The sequence below is a fragment of the Lycorma delicatula genome, chromosome 10 (genome assembly GCF_047948215.1).
Source record: "Lycorma delicatula isolate Av1 chromosome 10, ASM4794821v1, whole genome shotgun sequence".
Taxonomy (NCBI): domain Eukaryota; kingdom Metazoa; phylum Arthropoda; class Insecta; order Hemiptera; family Fulgoridae; genus Lycorma; species Lycorma delicatula.
The window spans coordinates 106063844-106086273 of NC_134464.1; the positions used below are offsets into that span (position 1 = coordinate 106063844).

General features: G+C 32.6%; 1 protein-coding gene across 1 annotated transcript in view; it reads right to left on the reverse strand.

Moving 5' to 3' along the window:
• The window catches only part of LOC142330935 (ectonucleoside triphosphate diphosphohydrolase 5-like), a 43127-nt gene extending 34117 nt beyond the window's left edge, over positions 1 to 9010 (reverse strand). The window contains exons 1-2 of the mRNA XM_075376401.1: positions 8929 to 9010; positions 624 to 677 (exon numbers count right to left, since the gene is read on the reverse strand). Coding sequence (XP_075232516.1) covers positions 624 to 677; positions 8929 to 9010 — 136 coding nt within the window. The remainder of the gene's footprint in view (positions 1 to 623; positions 678 to 8928) is intronic.
• Between the last annotated feature and the right edge of the window lie 13420 nt (positions 9011 to 22430).

Sequence of the window (22430 nt, forward strand, 5' to 3'; positions counted from 1 at the left end):
AGGCAGATCCAAACTCTTCACACCCTATTTTTTGACAACCTTCATAGGACATCAGGGCTAATGGAATTAATTACTGCAGTAATAGCTCGCTCTAGGTCTTGTAAAATACATTGATTTGCTCAATGTACACAGCCTTTCAAAAAACCTCAGAGAAAGAAGTCTGGTGACAATAAATCAGGGGAATATGAAGACAACAAACCTTTTGAATCATGTAATCAGCAAAAATTTGTTCCAAAAATACCATGGTATTTTTGGAAAAAAATCAGATCCACAACTACTCATGGAGAAATCACACACCAAACCCCTACCTTCTGTAAGAGCAGTGGTGATTTATGTAAGATGTATGTATTTTATGTTGACCAATATCTGTTGTCCTGACTATTGATGTAACCATTAAGGTGATAATACATCTCATCACTAAAAAACACATTACACAGTATTCCCATCCCATTATTTTCTACCTGGTTGATAAACCAGGTGGCGGTGCCTTATTCTTTTAACTGTGTTTGCAGGTTTCAGTTCCTGTACGTAGAGTATTCGGTATGCATATAGACCTAATTTCTTTGTGGCCTTTTGTGTACTTCTGTACAATATTCCTGCCTGCAATGATATTTTACACAAACCTTTCCTTGGAGAATGTTCAAGTAATGCACATAGTGCATGATAAAATGATTGGACTGTATAAACATTAAAAATTGTACTTTAAGCAGATTTAAAAGTAAGGAGTGTTTCATTTATTAAAACCTCCTTATAAAACAAACGTATCTGATGCAGAAATTTTCAAACTTAAAAATTTACCAAATAACCAGAGTTTAAACAATGTTAACAAAGTTCAACAATGTTAATGAAAAATGGAATTTGTTTTGTGCAATTATATCAACCCGGCTTTCCTATAGTAAACACCCTTCACTATGTAATACTATATAGCTTGTTATAACTTTCATAAAGCAGCCTAAACAAAAGAAGAAAAGAAAAGAAATAAAATTATATACATGATACACTAAATTAGATCATATTTATTTACTATATACTCGCAAATCCTTTAAAAGTGAAGTTTTCCATGAGAACTATTTAAAAAATAAGAAAGAATACCTCTACTACATTCAGATCAAATGCCTATCATTGTATTAAAATTATTGCTAATACTGATTAGAAAGACAAATCGTGCGATACTTATGTAGTTACTTTAATTAATAATCCTTTAGAAGTTTGTGATATTGTTAATGATTTCTTTATTAAATTCTAATATGAAGATGGCAATCCCAATTTCTTCTCTGAGTATGAATGCAGCAACAGATTCAGAAATCTGTGTACTTTTTTTTCACCATCAATGTAGGACTAGAAGAATAATTAAATTAAAACTCAAATCTTCTTGGTGTTGAATAAGTGATTAATTTCGCAGATGGAATTTCTTAGTATGATTCTTGATTTGAACTTATTAGGAGAAAACCATTGAAATCATATTTGCAAAAAATTATGTTATTCCAGTATCTCTACCCCTAACTAATACTTTCAAAATATTTACTTTCTGATGTACTGTTATCAGTTTATTACGATAGTTTTTCTTATTGTTCCTATGGTAATGAATTCTCAGGTCTTTAGCTTAAAATCTGTAATATCAGATTCAAACTTCTTTACAAAAAATTTTAAAAAATATAATAATTTTTTAATGTAGACATTCATTCATATAACAATTTGCAGGTTCTTTTTTGTTATAACAGTGTTGTATGGTAGACTTATCTATAAAACACAATTTAGAATTGATAATCTATAAAGTGATAAATCATACAATTTTAAATTGCAGTGAAACTAAAAAATTCAACGAATGTTTTAATAAGCAAAATTTTTATAAACCAAGAAAAGAATTCCAAAAAGCTATTTTTTGTGGCTTTTCTCGCAATTAATTTACCACCAACCTAAATTGTTGTGACATCAAAATCTTTCAGTCCATAGGTCTTCACCAAATTACCCTTGTTAATGCTACAAAGGCTTAAAACAGTAGTGCCGGTTGATAAATTCATATGATGTGTGGCAACAAATAATGGTTGATACATTTGTTGGTAGAGTGCTAATAGTGAAGGAAAAGCAAGCTTTCAAAATCTTGGGTGCATAAAAAATAATATAATTATATTAATAACATTACCAATCAGACAAAAAAGAAATAATGTAAACGACATAATTTCTGTGTTAAGAGAAAAATTACGTTGGCTGATGAAACACAATTGTGCACAGCAAGTACATGAGCCAGTCTTATATACCTACACTGCTGATCTGCATATGATAATATAATGAAATTAAAATATTCACCTAACTAATTAGAATTAACATGTGTCTCCATGTTTGGTAATTTCCATCTACAATGTGGGGTGGTGGCGGGAGAAATGCCAAGTAAACCACATCTAACATGTGTCACTTGTGGTAAAGAAAATTCTTTGTCTTATATTAGTGAATTATTTAATCATCATTACATAAAGAAAATTCTTTGCCTTATATTAGTGAATTATTTAATCATCATTACACTTAACCATTAACCTACTTCAACATTAAATTAAATATTCAGAGACAAGAATAAAGAATAACCTGCATAATTCTCTCATAATAAATATATTTCAAAAATATAGAAAGTTTGAATTAAAGCAAGTGTGATTGCTTGGTTATACGTCATTCATAATCTTATGAATAATTTAATTGCATAATTAATGTTTTTTATAAATAAATTATTTCAATTTATTTTTATTATTTAAATTTATAATTGACAGATGTGTAACATGTGTCAATAATTTATTCAATTATTAAATAATTAAATCTGTTCACTAATTTAACTTAATTTGTAAATGTTCACAATTTGAATGTCATTATTTCAAAATAATTGATAATATAGATGTGTGCAGTAAAAGGTATTCTTTAGAAATGCTTTATATGAGTGAATCATGATTACAACATAACTGTCAATTAAATATTTTTATCACAGAATAAATAAAACATTTTCTGCAGTTACTGGAAACTTTCTCACATTGAAATTTTCACAATTAATAGAACAGTAATTAATCTCTTAATTAACATAAAAAAATAAAACATTTTCTGCAGTTACTGGAAACTTTCTCACATTGAAATTTTCACAATTAATAGAACAGTCATTAATCTCTTAATTAACATAAAACTATAAGTAAAAAAAAACATTTTTCATTAACGATACAAACACAATACATGAATTAAAATTTTTGTTACATGTTTGTTAGTAAAAATACCATTTAAATTATTGTTTTTGGTGAAGATAGAGGACTCAATAGGGTGTACAAATTTAACCCATTGGGTTGGTCTAGTGGTGAACGTGTCTTCCCAAATCAGCTGATTTGGAAGTCAAGAGTTCGAGCATTCAAGTCCTAGTAAAGTCAGTTATTTTTACATTGATTTGAATACTAGATCGTGGATACCAGTGTTCTTTGGTGATTGGGTTTCAATTAACCACAAATCTCAGGAATGGTCGAACTGAGACTGTACAAGATTACACTTCATTTACATTCATACATATCATCTTCATTCATCCTATGAAGTATTACCTGAATGGTAATTATCAGAGGCTAAACAGGAAAAAGAAAGAAATCTTTCTTTCTTTTTCCTGTACAAATTTATATTTAAAATTTTTAAGTTTGGTTAAGGATCACAAAATTTCAATAAAAATATTATTTTTATTTTTATGGTAAAGTAAAAAAAAAACATATGTTTAATGTCTTCATACTTTAAAATTATTAAACAGAATAAATTATAGACTGAATACTGTAAGAAATAATAAATAAATACCATTTTTGTTTCAGGAGAAAAATAAAAACATGAAAAGAAATTTTTAGTCTCAGATTAATAAAGAAAGGTAAAAGTTACAGTATAGAAGGGAGTAAAATAAGAATATAAGTTATTGCAGTTTTAAATTTTTCAGCCTTTTTGTGAATTTCCGCTTTATTTTGTATGGAAAAATAAAAATCAAAGAGAAAAATCTGAAGGTTGAGAGTCAAGGATCAAAGAATAAAAGTGATATAACTTGCTGATGATATTGTTATTTTGATTGAAACTTTGATCCTAGGGCTCCATGGCTCCTGGAGCCCTGGGAGAACCCCTGGGTCAAGTCTGAGACTCTCCTGGGTCAACCTGGGCCCCAGGGGTCCAATTGGTAGATTCCTGGCTAAGCAATCAGGTGAATGAAGCAAGCCCTAACTAGTGTACATATACTATTACATAAAGAGGAAGTGGGTTTTGGTTTGTTCAGAATAAACAAACAAACTACTTGATCAATCATAATTAAAGTTTACCCGTGTTTCTTGGCATAACTGAGAAGGTTTTTGGATATATTTCATCTCAAAAAATCTTTAAAATATAAATACATGTAGTAGAGGAGATTTGCCAGTTGAAGCACACACTTTAATGAATTGAATTAATGAACTGTGAAGTGTGAATCTCTATAACTTTGTGTACTGGGTTTGAACTGAATGATTCGAATGAATAATATTACAAAAATAATAGAATTAAATTTATGTTAAATAAAATGAAATAAATTAAATAAGTTTAAAAAAATCTCTGTTTAACAATAATGGTTAATGGCTTATGTGGGCTTCCTGTGGGGACTGCGTATGAGACTAGAGTTGTGAGGTATGCGAGCACCATGTCGGAGGCTAGACCAATCATCACCATCAATTGGTAACGAAGGGGTTCCCCTTGGGCACTGTTTTGGGAAGTGCAATGGCGTGCTCTTATAATATTTCTGCAAACAATCATCCAATTTTCAAAATTCAAACGAGATATTTGCTAGGGTTGTTGGCATTGATTCATTAGAATTCAATTGGGGTGTTGGCTCTCGCTAGACGACATACTCGTGATGCCCTTCACGCAACAATTTTTTCACAGTTCAGTTTACTTAATCCCATGAGCATACACTGCCGATGGCTGTTAATTATTGAATATCAGACAGTTTTAAATCATTTCTTTGATATATGTATAGTAGTTAAGTTAATGCAGTTGTATTCAGTTTCTTGATTGAATTGATTTGTATTAAGTTTCGCTATGCATCTGACTGCATCATTATGTTCACTTGTTAGATATTGATTGTGCATGACGGTGCCTGATCATGACTATATATTTATGTGTGTATTGATGCTGCAGGCCTTCGCTGCATCCTGTTGTAAATATTTATTTGTGGTATAAATTATGGTCTTTATTATTTTGATGTTTTGTATTATAATGACGTTATTTTCCTGTTGATGTGATTGATTAATGATAGTGTGTATTGATGCTGTAGGTCAACACGGCTTCTTTTGTGAGTATGTATCTAGTTATATGAACCTAGGTGTACATTATGATGCATTGTATCATAGTGATTATGGAGTATGATTGTGTGTGTGTGTGGACGATCTCCCCCTTTTTGAAGTAATGCTTCTTTAAACTGTGCTAGGGAGGGTGAACAGCCAGGGGTGGAGGCTTAGTCGGTAGTGTGCAGGAACACATACGCACTTATTAACATGTTGTGGAGCCCGACACTGCTTAGGCGCCTGTAAACGGGGTTCCCCCATCTTGTAAACAAAAAAAAGTTTTATTCGAATTATTAGGTTATATGGTATATTGGTTTTGTGATAGGTGATAAATATTTAATTATTCATTTGACAATATTTTTTTCTAATTATTGAATAGCATCTAGGTCTTATTATAGAGAAAATGTTTGTTTTTTTAATTAAGCAAAAATTTTAGGAGCTGCTAACCTATCACTACCAAATTTTAACAGTAGCTTCATTATGTAATTTGGCATGTAATAGGTTATATTAAGATGAAAAACTATTTGATTTAACATGTAAATAATAAATAATCCATTATGGTGTTGCACTTATTTGGGACACTCTTTTCTTATGGTGACCCGCTTCGAAGATATTTTTCAATAGAGGTTTTATTGAAATTGAAGACAAGGTTACAAGTCCTGGTGAAAAGTATTTATGTGATTTCGATTTACCATCACCAATGATTAGTGATGAACAAAATAATGAAAACCCCTATGATGCAATATTCTGAAATTTTTTTAATATCAATGAACTTCAAAAGTACATAGATAAAATACGTTTCTAAATAAGAACCACATCAGCACCAAGTATATGATTCCATCATATATATACTACTTATAAGCTGTATAAATTAAAATAAAACTTCATAAGGGTACAAATGAAAAATCATACTAGGCAATTTAATCACATCATACCTTTTTATTCTTTATTTACCTCTGTATCATTCAGATTTCAATCCTTTTGAGTTAATTTAGGAATTAGTGAAAAATCTTGTTACAAAAAAGAATATTACAAAAAGATTAGAAGACACTATAAGAAGAGAACATTAATTCTATGTCAAAAATGATAGGATTGATGTTTGTAATAAAGTGCTCAGCACTGAAAGAGATTACTACAAATAGGAGGATATGATAGTCACCACAGACACAAAAGTTGATTGTTATGAACCAGCTGATCTTCCACCAATAGTTGTGATACTGATAAGGAGAAATAAAAATTGGCAACTCCATTATAAATTTTTTTTCTGTAAAATAAGCGAGTAAATAAATGACTACTTATAAAGTAGTTTGGAGTATGTCTTTAAACTCTTATAACTCAAGAACCTGTCAGTCTATTGCCATAAATAAAATCCAAAATTAAATTTGGATACAGAACACGGAGACACGGAGACTACAGAACATGAATTACTAAACTAAAAAAATTGATATTATCAGATTGAAGTAGTCAATTTTTGAAGTTGCGAGTTAGGTCTTTCAACAATTATTTCAGAAGTTGAATAATATCAGCAGTTTGAATTATATATTTCATGTGTTTTTAGAATTATTTTCCTGCAACATTAAAGTAATCCATCTTTACCTAGAATAAATGAATTTTGTTTCCAGAAAGGATTGTAGGAAGTAAAAACAGAATCAAAATATAAACCCACATGCCTGATCAATTCATTCATTTGCTGAGATAGATTTTCACTATGAGGTTTAAAGTATAAACCTATAAGACATTGTTGATCTTCACCACCCAAAATTTGCAAGATAATTCATTAATTTGATATATATATGGTAAATTTTGAATTGTGGGATATGAAATAATAATTCTGCCGTAAATATCCAAAGAAGTAAAAATAAAGAGAAGAATTTTGGTAAAATTGTGTACAGTAATCTTTAAATGTAAATGAAAAAAGCTTGTGTGTACTTATGTACGCACGTAAGAAATTATACTTCTTTGGCGTGAATAAAAAAATAAATTTTTTACGCATTCAAACAAATTTGAACCGAGTCAAACGATCGATGGACGACATTAAATATCATGAAATAAAGTTTGAATAAATAAATAAAATTAAATAATATTTATTTTATATAGTTTAAAAAGTATTGAAGTATTCGTTGTTATATAAAACAAAGTTCATCGAATATATTTCGATTAGTATATATTAAATGTAATAAAACTAGATAAATGGACTTAATTAAAAATTCATAAAATTCTCAACAACCCACATAATTAAAGAAAAAACTTATAACTGCATAGCATAGTAATTGCAAGCATGACTTCGTTCGTCTTCAAGGTTCTGTAAATCATATTGTTTACAATATTGTACTATTTCCGTCATATAACAGAAAAATACTTTTTTTAAGTACTACTTTAAAATTCAATTCTAAGGGCCATTGTAAATTTTGCCATTCTTCTTTTGGTTTAAAATTTTTACCTTTTTTTAACAGTTCTCTCTTTTTAGCACCATGAAATGAAAGAAACAAAACATACCAATGATTTTTTTTTTCAAATTCTAGGAATAATATTTTTAATATTATTAAAAATACAAAAATACATATTTAAAAAACTTTATATATTAAGTTAAACCAGTTATCAATAAAACGCCTAGTAAAGAATTTTCCGATCGAACATTCTTATTATTATTAATGTTCTCTCAGTTATTAATTCATTTCTAACAATATTTTTATCTCTTACTTCTATTTACGCTGCATACGCCAAGTTATTATATAATTTATTTATCTCGCGTTTTGGCAGTTTTATGGCATATATATATATTTTTTTTTTTTTTTTTTTTTTTTCAATTAGTAAAAAGTTAGTTTTTCTATCATTTTGGGTTGTTACATTTTAAATATATAAATATCAATTTTGTAAATATTTTATAAATTTTAGTAAACCCTACATTGGTTCTTTGAACCAACTGGATAGCTTGCATCATTATTGGGTAATTATTATTACAAAATTTTAATTTTGGCGGTCATTTTGTGGTGAACTCGACAACAGATTGTGGCCATTCGTGTATTTTTGTAATCCTCTAGCGTTGTTTAATCCGAATTCGAAATAAAAATAAAAATCCGGGAAAAATTAAAGCAGTACAATAAGTGCAATATAAATTCAAATATAAATAAACAGTATAATACAATAATAATAAAAAAACAGAAAAACTGAAAAAGTTGGTAAAATTGTTTTATTAAATGGTTAATTTTATTTCTCAATTCTTATTAAATATTTTCACAAAGTTGGACATTAATGTTTGACTATAATAACATAAATAAGTTTGAAACTCTAGAGTTTAAATAATTTTGGCTGGCTTATTCGTCCGCTCGCTCCACCGCTCTTAGAATGCTAAATGCAGCCCATCATTCATTGATCCATCTTGCTATAGGTGCATTTCGTTCAAGCCCTGTGGTAAGTCTACTGGTAGAAAGTGTTGACCCATCCCTTTAGAATAAACGGAATCAAATGATCTGCAGTTACGAAGCTCGTATAAAAGTGCAATGAAATCATCCAATATTTGTCGCGGTATTCTCTGACTTACATCTGATTCGATAGCAGGAACAGCCGAGATCTACTGTTCCATTAGGCAACAGAGCTCAGCGCCTTTTCGTAGCACTAAACGTACAATTACCTCCAGTTCTTACTGTTGCTCCACGTATTAGCCCCCTTGGCGGCCTTCTTGGGTTAGTTACTGCTTTGGACTTTGTCGGCATCATAAAAACAACACAGATCTTATTAAACTTATATTAAAATTTTATAACATAAATAGCGTGAATCCTGGCTGTATAGTCTATATGAACCGCACTAAAAATGTTGATGGTGCTTTTGTGATTGGCAACAAAACACATGTTTGGCCTTCCCAGCATCGTCAGTATTCCGTTGCGGAGCTGTATGCTATTAATAGACCTTAACTATAATTATCCCAAAATTTCGACATGTACTTGTTTTCTGAGATTCCCTGAGTGCCTTTCAGCCGATTAGTGACGTACTCCTGACCCCGTAGGGGAAGACACCCTCCATGTGACAGTTTCGGTTGCAACGCCACCCCCCTCTGTACCTAGCACTTAGGGGCTTTACCGGAGGTCATCAGCAGTAGGCGGTAATTGATTAGACAGTCAAATCCAAGATGGTCGCGACACTAGCACTATGGTGAGATAGAGTAGAACTATAACAGACACTAGTGCTGGTGGTTGAGATACGAACTAGATGAAGATTCTAGCACTGTGGTGAGTGAGAATCGAACTAAATATGGCTACCATAGTGTACGCGGTAGTTGATTAGACAGCCATCGGATGTTGTATTGATATTGTTGTTGTACCGTGTCACCTCCAATGGTGAAATGATTTCGTCGTCGTCTTAACTTAAATAATAATTCAAAGGCCGGCAACATTGTGAAAAAAATATATAATAATCAAAGTAGTAGAAGCGTGAAATATGAATATATAAATAAACGGATATTAAATGATTATAAACAAAACTTTTTCAAATAAGGATCGGTATGCGGTACTGCTTGTGAGAGATAACCTATTGATCAACTTCCTGCGGTGTTGTGATCTGTCGCTGTAGCCGGTCGAGTTGCGGAATATTATACTGGTACTGGCTGTTAGCGGATATCGGCTCCGTGCTGGACGGCATGGGTTATCCTACCGTAATACAAAAGCAATATTTTACGCGGCTGCATTATTAGGAAGTACAGAGATTTTTTAATCCTGTTACCCACTTTTAAATGTAATTTAAGAAAGGGAAATTTAGGTGGAATAAAAAAATGTATTTGTTATTTACAAAAGAGATTTAATAAAAAGCTATTACTTACATAATTGTTAAAGAATATACTCAATATGCCCATCCCTTGCGGTTATACACGCACAGACTCTTTTCAGCATATTAGCAGAAAACTTTTTAAGAGTCGCATGGGAAATATTCGTAATTAAGTCTGTAATATTGACTTTAAGTTCATCAATAGTGTGAGGATTTTTTTTGAAGGCCTCGGACTTAATATAGCCCCACAAAAAGTAGTCAGGAGATGTGAGGTCTGGGGACCTTGGAGGCCATAAGCCCTTGCTGATTCGATCATCAAAGAACTCTTCCAGAAAATTCACGGTTTCTCGAGACGTGTGGTATGTAGCGCCATCTTGCTGAAACCAACAATACCGTTCTTGAGGTTCCAGGAGGAACACAAATTGACGCACAATATTCCTGTATACTTCACCATTTACTGTCTATTCGAAGAATATGGGTCCGAATATACGATGACGAGATATCCCACACCACACACCAATTTTTTCAGGATGCAAAGATTTTTCTTGTAAAGCGTTAGGATTTTCAACCGCCCAACAGTTTTGACTGTTCACATAACCATCGAGATCGATCCAAGCTTCATCACCAAAGAACACTGTGCTTAAAAATTCGATTCCGTTATCGTTTACGAGAGACTAAACCAACGGCAGTATTGCAATCGCTTGTTTAAATGTGGAGGCTGAAGCTCTTGGACTAATCGTACGCGATACGGATACAATTTCAATTTTTTAGCGGCTTTCTGAACACTCGAATATGACAAACAGACTTGCGTGGAAAGTTTTCGTAAACTTTTCCGTGTAGAATTGAGCATTCTTGTTTTCACATTCTCTAAAACGTCATCTGTCAAGCGAGTCGGTCAACCGCTACGTTTTCTGTCGCAAATACTACCTGCCTCTCGAAATCGGTTTGCTAGCCTAGAAATTGGCATTTTTTCTAGCGGAGGAACACCGACAAATTTAATTTGAAATGATTCTTTTACACTCGCGTACGATTTCGTAGCAAAATATTGTTCAAGAATGAAAACTCGTTGTTCTATGGTAAAAGACATTCTGTTCGTAACACGACCGGAAATGGCACAAAAGTTTACACAGATCAAGGAGAATCAACTCACACTGCCGTATCTATACCGGTTGAGTAGCGCTACCGACTTCGTGTCACAAAACAAAATTTCCCTTTCTTAGAAAAAAATTACCATACATTAACAACTAGGTAACAGGACTAAAAAATCACTCTGTACAGTGGGTACACACACATCTATACAGACGTCTCTGTCTCGGCCGACGGATGTAGCTTTTCAATAATACTCCCTGACAACGAGATAATATATAAGCTTAGTGCCTATTCTTCCGTGTTCTTTTGCAACGCCTACGCTATTTACTCCACCTTGAGAGTTATCGAGACCCGTAGTGAACGACAGCTTCCTGGTATACTATGAATGTACTTGACAGCTTGATCTGCAGATGATCTGAACCCATCGTTCAAATAATCTACGATACCCTCTCAAAAATAAACAAGACAATGGCATTCGCATGGGTCCCAGGCCATTGCGGTATCTTCGACTACGAACGAGCTGTTGATGCTGCCAAGAGGGCGGCAACAAATGACTTCCAGTTAGAATGAACACGAGAGAGCGACTTCATGAAGATAGTCCGTGTCAAACTATGTATTCAGTGGAATAAGTTCTGGCTGCTAAGTTCTCCCACGACCTTACATGGCATCCGGGAAACCGTGTTCGAGAAACCTTTTAACCAAAACATTAAAAGAGACCAAGTCATCCTATTTCGGTTGAGAATTGGACACATTAAGCCAACTCTCGCCTATTTATTTGATTCACCTCAGCAAAACTGTGAGGCGTGCAATGCAAAATGGTTCGTAAACCAATTATTTATAGATTGCCCATTGTTCGGGTACGAACAATTAAACCAGGGTTCAGATGTGAAGTGTTTACTCAACCGAAAGAAATACTTCAAAAGAATGTTGCGGTTTCTCTCTCTCTTTGATACTGGAATGAAGAATTTAATTTTAGCAGGTTTGCTTACGTGAGATCCCTTACAGAATACTGTGTGCGGAATAAAGATAAACTAGTGGTGATGTTTGAATATTTATTTTCTATTATTATTCTTGTTCTACTTTGTGTTTATTAATTATTTATGATCATATAGTTATATTTAAGCCGCTAATGACTATTATCATTGTTGCAACTAGAAATAAACGATGGAAAAAAAATATAAAAAATTAATATATAAATATGTATATACGAGGGTAGATCCAAAAATAAGGTTCCCATCAATTTTACAAGTAGACAACATTGTTTATTCTCATAGAAAGTTTTATCGTTGGAAAGAAGAAACTTTTCTCTATTTTTTCTACATAATTGCCATCTTTTTCTACGCATTTTTGTAGACGGTGCTCCAATTTCTGTATCCCAATGTCGTAGAACTCCGCCGCCAACATGTTAAGGAAGCGTTTCACCTCTTCTTTGACTTCATCGTCGCTCCGAAAGCGTTGGCCACTCAAGTGTTCCTTTAACTTGGGGTACAAGTGTTAATCACTAGGCCCGAGGTCCAGACTGTAAGGTGGGTAGAGCATCACAGTCCACCCAAACTGTGTCAAAAGTTCCTGGGTTTGACGGGAAACGTGAGGTCGGGCGTTGTTGTGAAGCAGCGTTACACCGGCTGTCAGTCGTCCTCGCCGGCGGTTCTGAATAGCTCGCCTAAGTTTGCTTAGTGTTGCATAATAACTGTCTGAGTTGATTGTTGTCCCAGGTTCCATGGAATTGATCAGCAGTATCCCCTCACGATCCCAAAAAACTGCGACTGGTGACCCTGAGTGACGCCACTGTTTGGATTTTTGTTTTGTTTCGGGGGTGAAATGAAACACCCACGTTTCTTCTCCCGTAACAATGGAGAAGAAATCTTTCCTTATTTTCTTGACACAGTCAAGGCGAGCACAGTCAAGGCGTTTCTCCTTGTGTTTTGATGTCAATAGCCGCGGTACCCATCGAGCAGAACACTTGAGATACCCCAATTTTTCATTCAAAGCTCTTTCCACTGTACCGTAAGAACTCCCAGGAATCCGAGCAACAAGTTCACGGACGGTGATCCTCCTATTTTGAAGCGCTTCGCGTTGGACCATCTCGATAACCGCCTCCGAAACCGACGGTCTTCCACGCCGTTCTTCATCGTGGAGTTCCTTCCGACCGGCACCAAACTCCCTGCACCGCTTTCGGACATTTTGAACGGACATGCACTTGTCGCATACACCTCTGTCAACTGACGATGAATATCCACGAGTGGAGTCCCTTTGGCGTGCAAAAGGCGAATTACGGAACGAATCTCGCACTTGGCGCGATCAACAAGTAAAACCTCCATCTCGGACGGCTGCTGAGCCAAGATTGAGCGACGCAGCGAAACGTGACCGGGCGGAATCGAGAGTGGAGGAACAGCCGCGCCCAGCGGTGTTGCGGATTACGCGTCGCACCTGCCCGTGCGGCTGAAGCTCTTTGGGAACCTTATTTCTGGATCGAGCCTTATATATATATATATATATAAAATAACTGTAAAAATTTTTATTATACAATTATAAATATCTAACAAAGAAATTATTTTTATATGAATTTTTCTTAAAATAAATTAATAAAACGAAACTTCAGGTTTAAAGAGAAGAAGATAAATTATCACTTTGGACAATAAGTCGAAAGTTAAAGGTTACAATGTAGTATACCTACGGAAAACTCTAATTCAGGTTGGTGATTTTTGAGATTTGTTTTTGAATCTATTTTCATTAATTTATAACTTCATGTTTTACTGATAATGATTTTTCAACAGTCGAAATCTGCATCTTGTTTTGATAGGTATATTTTTAGGTAGATCTCATAAGAAAGCTACCTACTGTAATAAGTACCATGATTCAATTTCCAAAAAATTTCAACATATCTTTGCGTTTCACATCCCCCAGACCCCAAAACAACCGTCAGTTCAAAACTTTAGATATACATTTCACTTTCTCGTAGACACGATAACTGCCTTAATTTTGTGCCAATCACTTTTAATTGGTCCTTAAAAATAACTCATCCCAAAATCTCGGTCGAGTTCGTTAACGACCAAAATCGGACCATGGGAATGGAAAATGGGAGCCTTTTTCGAAAAAAACAAAATATCGATATAATTTTCTTATTAAATAAAATATCGAATTTGTTTAAAGTTCCTACTACTATTCTTTGGATAAGGGCCTAAAACTTATTTAAGTAAAGATTTTTGAAATCACCAGCCATTGGCCCAGAAGGTGTAAAAAATGTGGTTTTGAAGATAAAAAATATCATACCTTCCTTAATAGGCACAGTATCAAATCGATTTAAAGTGGTCGTTAGTCCTTTAAATATTATTTATACCTAAAACTTTGTCTGAAACAATTTTTGATATGACCAACCCTTACGGAAAGGGATGTTCAAAATATTGTTGAAATTGTTAAAAGATTAGCTTGTCGTATGCTAAACATGTGAAAATATTGAGAAAATTTTAAATTTTTCTTAATTTTAAGGTGGAAATCTTTTTTATCCCCTGTTTAGCACCGGTGAAATATACTTCCGCCTTCCGGTGTGCCGAAAGGGATTTTTTTTCAAATGGCCGTTGACCAAATTAATAAGTGTCGGTTGTTACCCTTATATGCCATTTTTTTTAAAGTCATTATTTAAGATTGAGATTTTATTTTTACTATTGAAACTAACTCTTCTCCTTTTAATATTCATTATTAAAAATAAACATTTTATTTTTAAAATAGAAAACCAACTATTCTTTTAATGAATAAATTTAATTTAAAGTAGATATTTAATTTTTAGAACTAAATTACCAACTCTTTCCCTTTACATAGTCATTTTTTTACAATTCAAAACCTCCTCCTTTTATTCGATTACTTTAATAAGTCATATTTAAAATAGAGATTTTTTTACAATGGAAATTTTACTCTTTTCCTTTCAATCAATAACTTAAAAATTCAATATTTAAAATAGAGATTTTATGTATTGTAATTATGTAATCCACTTCAATTTTTATAGTCTACTTATGTACTAAAACTAGTAACGGTGTTATTTTGAGACAATTTATTGATTCTTTCATTAGGAAACGTCAAGATGACAAGCTTTGCGTGACCAAAATATTGCACTGATTGAATCCCGACATCAAAGAAGAAGTGAAGTGTAATTGGCACTGTGAGTGACAGAGAACTTGGGAGAAGGACATCGAACGTCGACTTAAAATAATATTTATTATTCGCAATGTATAAGTTTGTAATTATACAATTAGTTTATACTTCATAGAAATTAAACAAGTATATTTTTTTTATCCACACAAGACCAACCGGTAACCGCCTAGAAGACGTTGCCTCGGTTGACCTTATGTGACGCGGTGATGTCTAGCTACCACCCTTCACCATTTTCCACCCATTAGAACTTCCCAGCAGGGTACCTCCTGTTTCATTGAAACAACACGACCTCCGCTTCTGGATGTCGTGATACCTCTCCACAGGAGGGCTACCCTCCCGAAACGTGAGCAAAGCACGTCAGATGAATCAAATTGGGATGAAATACTTGGAGGGCTTTGGCTGTCTTGATCATGTAGAGAGCAGCATCCGAGAGAAATATAAACACTCTTTCAACTGCAAGAAGATTCAAGAAATATTTTTTTAACACGCTCGTTCACAAATCTGGCGATCGTAGAACGATTTGTCTTTACAAGGTCTTTCTAGGTCCGGAGATAGGAAGAAGAAGGCTCTAGTTTTAATGCACCGACAATGAAATTCACAACGTAACGGCCACAACTGTCGATAATTTCGTCGGCTGAAATCCAAATAATGCTATCCTCGAGTTCATTGCGTATTTCTTCCATAACATGTAGGTAAATTTTCGGTATGTAATCTTTACGCAATGTTGATTCATCCGGTGTATTTTGATTCAAGCAATATTTTCGCAAGAAATCTTTGAAGGTAGAATTTGTAAGTTCGTGAAGAGGAATATTACTTGTAACCAATGCTTCACGTAAATCTACCCTAAAATAGTTTTTTTGTTTACCTTTTGAAGTGAAATCACTGCTACTTGTCGGTGTTATAAGTTGTTCTCGTAGGCTTTTCTTTGCAATCCTGCGATATGAAGACTTGTCTTCACGTGCTGGTCTATTTGAAACTTTTTTTTATACGAGATATTTTTCTCGCAAACTCGACAATATAAAAAATTTTCGTCGTATGTAAATGTTTCAGGATAGTCAACTATCTACGAAGAGGCATTTTTGTTGGGAGGCATGGTACATATTAAACTTTGCTGAAATAAATAAAAAACTAAACTAAAGCGATAAGCGCGTCAACAATAACTTGCGTAATTTAATTGCCTAATGAGAGGAGTGCTGCAGTAGGCGTGCGCGACGCAGAACGGTTTTATTTGGCCATATAATAATATTAACCTCCCAAAACCATAGACGCGCGGCTGGAGAGCATAGACGTGCGCTCTAAGAGCCGCGTGGCTAATAGGTTTGGCCGGCTACAACGTAAGATTTAATTTATTAACTAGGTACCCTACTGAAAAATATTGTAAATATAGCGAAAATATGCATCATCGATAGATTTTAAGGAAAATATGCAATAACCGGTGAGAATGGGCTTAATATGCAAATGCATATAATCCCCGGACTCCAATTATCAGCAATAAATGCAGATTATTCTGAGAAATCTCTTAGATTCAGTTTATTGATTACTGATTTCCAACAAATATCTTGTTTTTTTAGGGGTGGGAGATAGATGATTATTTTATAGATTTATTATGATAAATTAATCATCAACCTGATTTGGAGCTCGTGTGGGAATATGAGATGGAACGTTTCTAGGACGTGAAAAAATGCATTACCTGACTGGGATTTTTTTTTAAAAGAAATACTATCACTCCATCAGGGAGAATGGAAATTATATTTTATTCAACTTATAACTTATTGAAATTTAATCTTTTCAATATTTTGTTTGGCATAGTTTTTTTAATAATTAGCGGAATGCACTGTAATTTTTATTTTGAAATCAGTATCCTAGTAACCAAACAACTGATTCTCATTTTATTTAAATAATTTTAATTCATTTAAACATGTTTTTCATTTACATAAAGATAGTTAAAAAATGCTTACCGTAATTGATGAAAATTAATGTTAGCGAATTAACTACATAAATTTAAATGAATTCAATTAAATATGGTTGTGTTATACATATTAAAATGGAAATATTGTACACTCTGAGAACAAATTGAATTTCTACAAGAATGGTAAAAATTTAAAAAATCAGAAACGCAGTAATAAAGGAAAAAGGAGTAAGGGGAAAAATGTCAAGAATAAAAGAGAAATTTTCTGCACTAAACTTACAATTAATATCCATAAGGAAAATTTCAGTATTATATCTTATTGAAGAGAAACTGGACAGATAAATAGATATTATTTTTAGTCTATATTAATAAGAATAGAGAATAATAATATATATTACTCTTAATTTTACTCAAAAAGTACAACATATGGTAAGTTTTCAATTTTTTATATCTTTTCTGTATTTTACAAGACTTTTTCATGTGTCCCTTGATACGAATGTAAGTAAAGACAATCACCTCATCTCATTTATTTTTTTATAACTTTAAAACATTGTAGTGTAAACTAATTAACACTGAATATAATAATAATGTAAATATATTGTCTAAATTTTTTTTAGTGAACTGAATTCAGTTAAAATGTAACAGAAGATATTAATTCAAATAAACTTTTAAACCGATCAGAACATAAAAATACATTTTATAGATCAAAACATAGTTGTATTAATTAATTAAATATACACAAGTGGAATTTTATAATAAAATACAAAAGTATTTTTAGTTAGGCACGGTTTGATTTTATCAGTGACAGCATATTGTTATTCACTGGAGTTTCAGCTGAAGTTATAGCAATACAATTTTTTTATTTTTATGCAGTAAAAATAAGAGAAAACAGTGACGACACTCTTTAGATTTTAGAACTGTGATTTATGGATCTTCAGACATTATCCCACTTTAAAAATTAATAGATAGATACATAAAGAACAATGAACAAAAGTCAGAAAAAAATCACTTTTTAATTAAAAAAGTTAAAAATCATCCGTGCATTAATATAAGGTCCTTAATAATAAAATCACTCAACTTTAAAAAATTTGGAGGTTCAAAGATTCAATGAAGAATTAAAAATGGTCTAAAATAATAGAAATAGTTTGTGGAATTTGCATCAGATCTATTATTTCCAATCTGAATATTCTGTGTTTGCAAAAAAAAAATCAGTAATGAATATATTTCAGTAACTTGGCTAATAAAAACTTGCAAAACTATAAATTATAATTAACATTTATTATTGCATATTTGTATTTCAAACTAAAGCATTAATTTTGATAACATAAATTTACAGTGTCGTTAGAATAACACTATATTATGTAAACTGTTACATATAATATTATGTTATTACATTTGCATGTAATTCTGTTTTATACACAGAATAAACAATAGCTTATACACACAACCTTTTTTTTACTAAATTGTGTCTTTGTAAGTAGTAATATATATGAAACTTACATCTGGATATTAATTTTATGTTGCAGATGCAAAACAGAATCAGAAAACAGAAAAAAGAAGAAAAATGGAATGAGTGAACACAAAACATAGAATACAAATACAAGAAACATAACACACCACATACCATAACACATAATACATAAGATACATCTAGAATACATAAGATTTTGATTAGTAGAGGGTATAAGGTTAGTTACCCTACTAATCCTATGATTAGATTAGTAGGGTAATAGGGTATAGGATTAGTAGATGAAATTGTGTAGGTCAAAATTATAGGTAGCGATTTCATATCCATAACCAGTAAGGTTTATGGAAATGTAATTGCTACCTATGCTACCTTGCTTAGCCGCACACGCCCATAGGAATAATAATACAGGCTGTACATCCTGTCTGATCTGGAAAAACAGCCTGTTTTACGGTTCCTATGACCGGACCGAGTCCTTAGGAATGGAATATACACCTTCCAGATTCCGTCTGGGAAAATGACAGTTGAACTGTTCCTATTAGTGTGTTATGCGGTACATAACCTCACGGGATTAGTACAAGCAACTTGGTATATCCGAAAGGATTGGGTGATTGGGGATAACAGGTTAGGTGAAAATTAAATCTGGTGTAAATGCAAAATGGTTAGGGTCCTCCCTCGTTGTTGAAGTGTACTAATCTCCCGGCTTTGTTCGGGGAGACTTTTTGAGTCTTGGAGACTCTTGAGTCTTGGAGAAAGGCGTAGGTTAAAGTGGGGTAGGAAAATTTCCGCTTACTATTCACAAAATAGCGCATTTTTTTCAGAATAGGTTTTTTACATTTTCAGGTGAAACACAGATGAAGAAACTATTTTCAATTAAACGCATCTGACTAAAGAGATGAAATTAGAATATGTGAGAAATTATGAAGATTGAATGCAGCTGACTAAAAAGATGAAGTTAGAATATGTGAGATATTATGAAGATTAAATGCAGCCGACTAAAAAGATGAAGTTAGAAGATGTGAGAAATTATGAAGATTACTTTCATGACGAGAATTAGAAAAGAAAAAAAAAATGTAAGCGCTTTGTCTTAGTTTACAGATTCTATTTCTAAGATATTTAACATTATCTATAAATGTTATTCTCTTTATACAGGTATGTAGTTTTTATGTTCATAAATACAAATAAGAGTAATTAATTTTAAATGAAAAGAATTATTCTGTTGAAATATTTATCATAGTACTGATATGATAAAATTATTCTATTTATCTGTCCAGATATTTTCTCAGTTTTCAATAAGATATGAGTTAATAAAGGGCATATTGATTTTTTAATTTCTCTTAACAGTTATTAATTTTATTTTGAATAGTTTTTGTTTCTTTTGATAATGATAAATGCGGTGGAATTATGTTGTTCCTGAATCATTTATCAATAAATTCCTTAATAGAGAAAATTGTTATCTTTAGCCCACAGACAGACTTAGAATTTTTAACATTTTTTTTCACCTGTTTATCTTCTGCCGGTAAATTTGAAAATGTGAAAACCAGTGAATGAGCTGAAGATGTGGTTGTTTCTACCGATAGTACATTATCACTACATAGGTAAGACAAATTATTTGTTTTATTCTTTTTAATTCAGTACGGCTTAATTTAATACATTACAATATAAAAAACTATGGTATATCTAGCGGCAATATCAATATTAAGAAATTTACAGATCTATTTTTTAACTTGACTGAAGGGAATAAACTATCCTAAAAATGGAACATATGCCACAATAGGAAAAAGATTATGAGAATTTTCTCATATAAATTAAATACTTATAGTATGTGTTTACAATGTTACATGTAATTTTTCACACTAAAATTTACAAGTTTTTTCCTCTCCCTTGATGTACAAGTATGTAACATTCTTATCTTCCACTACAATTCTTGAATGATATCTCCATCCATCTTCTTTCTGCAGGTTGTCATTCAAAAACTTTCTTGAGCAAATAGTTCTTACTCATCCTCATTAAATGCCCATACAGTCAGTAGCTTCTGCTCGATTTTGTTCTTAAACTTTCACTTTCATTCTTTAACAAAATTGAACATTCAGTGAAATCATAACTAAATTTCAGTGGAACTACACTAAATTTCATAATTATCATTTATAAGTAACCTCGTGAAAACAGGAAATAATAAAATGACATGTAAATTTTACACATGCAGATAAAAATCGTGAATTAAATGATATAAATTTAAAAGAAATAATATATTAGTTCAAGAAACAGACCACAAATCACATTTAATATTCTGGATACTCAAATTACATAGTGGATGGGTTTTCTAACAAAGTTTTATGAGAATTGCCACTAACTTTGATGTGTATTACTGAGGCTGAATTACATTTTAGTACTGAAAAAAATATTATATAACCGTATTTCCAGACACTATTCAGGGAGCAAATCTGTGATATAACTATTATTTTATAAAAATAAGCTGAAGGTTTCCCAAAAAAAAATATTCTCGGTTTCAGCAAGTAATATATTTATTTTATAAATTAAATGCTATTATTGATATGAAAACATTTTTATAAACCATTTTTTTTATCTTACTAAATGAAACTCTATTTCATAAAAAATTTCATGTAACAGCGAAGCGGTAACAAACAGCCATTCGTTCCATTAGCTCGTGCAGTCGTCATGAAAGAAACGTATGAAACTATGGCATCAATATTAGAAGCGATAAAATACAAAGAGCATACGGGCATGTTTGCAGCGATCTGAAATTAGTTTCGTTACTTCTTGGTTTACGAAATATTGTTTTCTTTGTCTTTGGAATAATCGTGATACAAATTGTCATTACCAAGTAAAGAACTGGCGATTGTGACAGAACTTTGTGGCCGGTGGAAAAAAGTAAAGCATTTATCATTGAGTGGTAAAATCATACCGTCACTACTTCACATAAAACTCAGACTCATAAAATTTTATAAAGGCACTAGGCAAAGATGGACAAGGATTTAATCATTTAAAGGTAATTTTTCCTGAATTGAGTGATGGTAAGCTCAAGGAAGGTATATTTATTGGCCTGCAAATCAAGAAACTCTAGCATAAAACAAAAAACGCGGTCTAAATTTAAATTTTTTTTTTTTCGCGTGTGTTTTGTTCTGTTTCTCTTGTTTCAGAAACGGGAGAAACGTGGATGTGGAACGACTCGACGTGCCGTCTCATCCTGCCAGCCGAAAGAAAAGTAATAATTAAATTTTTTTTTTTTTTTTTTTCGTGTGTGTGTTCTGCTTCTTTTGTTGCAGATACCAACAGCCACCACAAAAACAAATGGTTTCTTCACTGCGGCCACGCGGTTCCCCCAACCCCTTCTCAGACACACGTGTCTGAGAAGTCATCACGTGTCTGAAGGTTAATAATTACGTGGAGTGAATAATTACTGTTTACTTCTTCCACAAAAATCGCCGCCTCAAAACCGCGATCGCGAATAGGTATCACCATTTGTAAGTTCCCTATTACCTTCCTTTCCTTTCAAGAAAGAAGAGCCCAGCAGCCATCAGCCCAGCAGCCACCTGCCCAGCAGTCACCTGCCCAGCAGCCACTGACAGCACAGAAGAACGAAGAAACCTGCACTTTCCCCCGTTCAGCCCTTCGGGGCTTCGGGAATTACAAGGTTAATGGTATGTAACTTCGGTTACTACCAATTCTTGGAAAGTGCAGGCCAAAGAAGAACGAAGAGGTCTTCGGAAGAAGAAGAGGGAGAAGATGAAGAAGAAGGAAG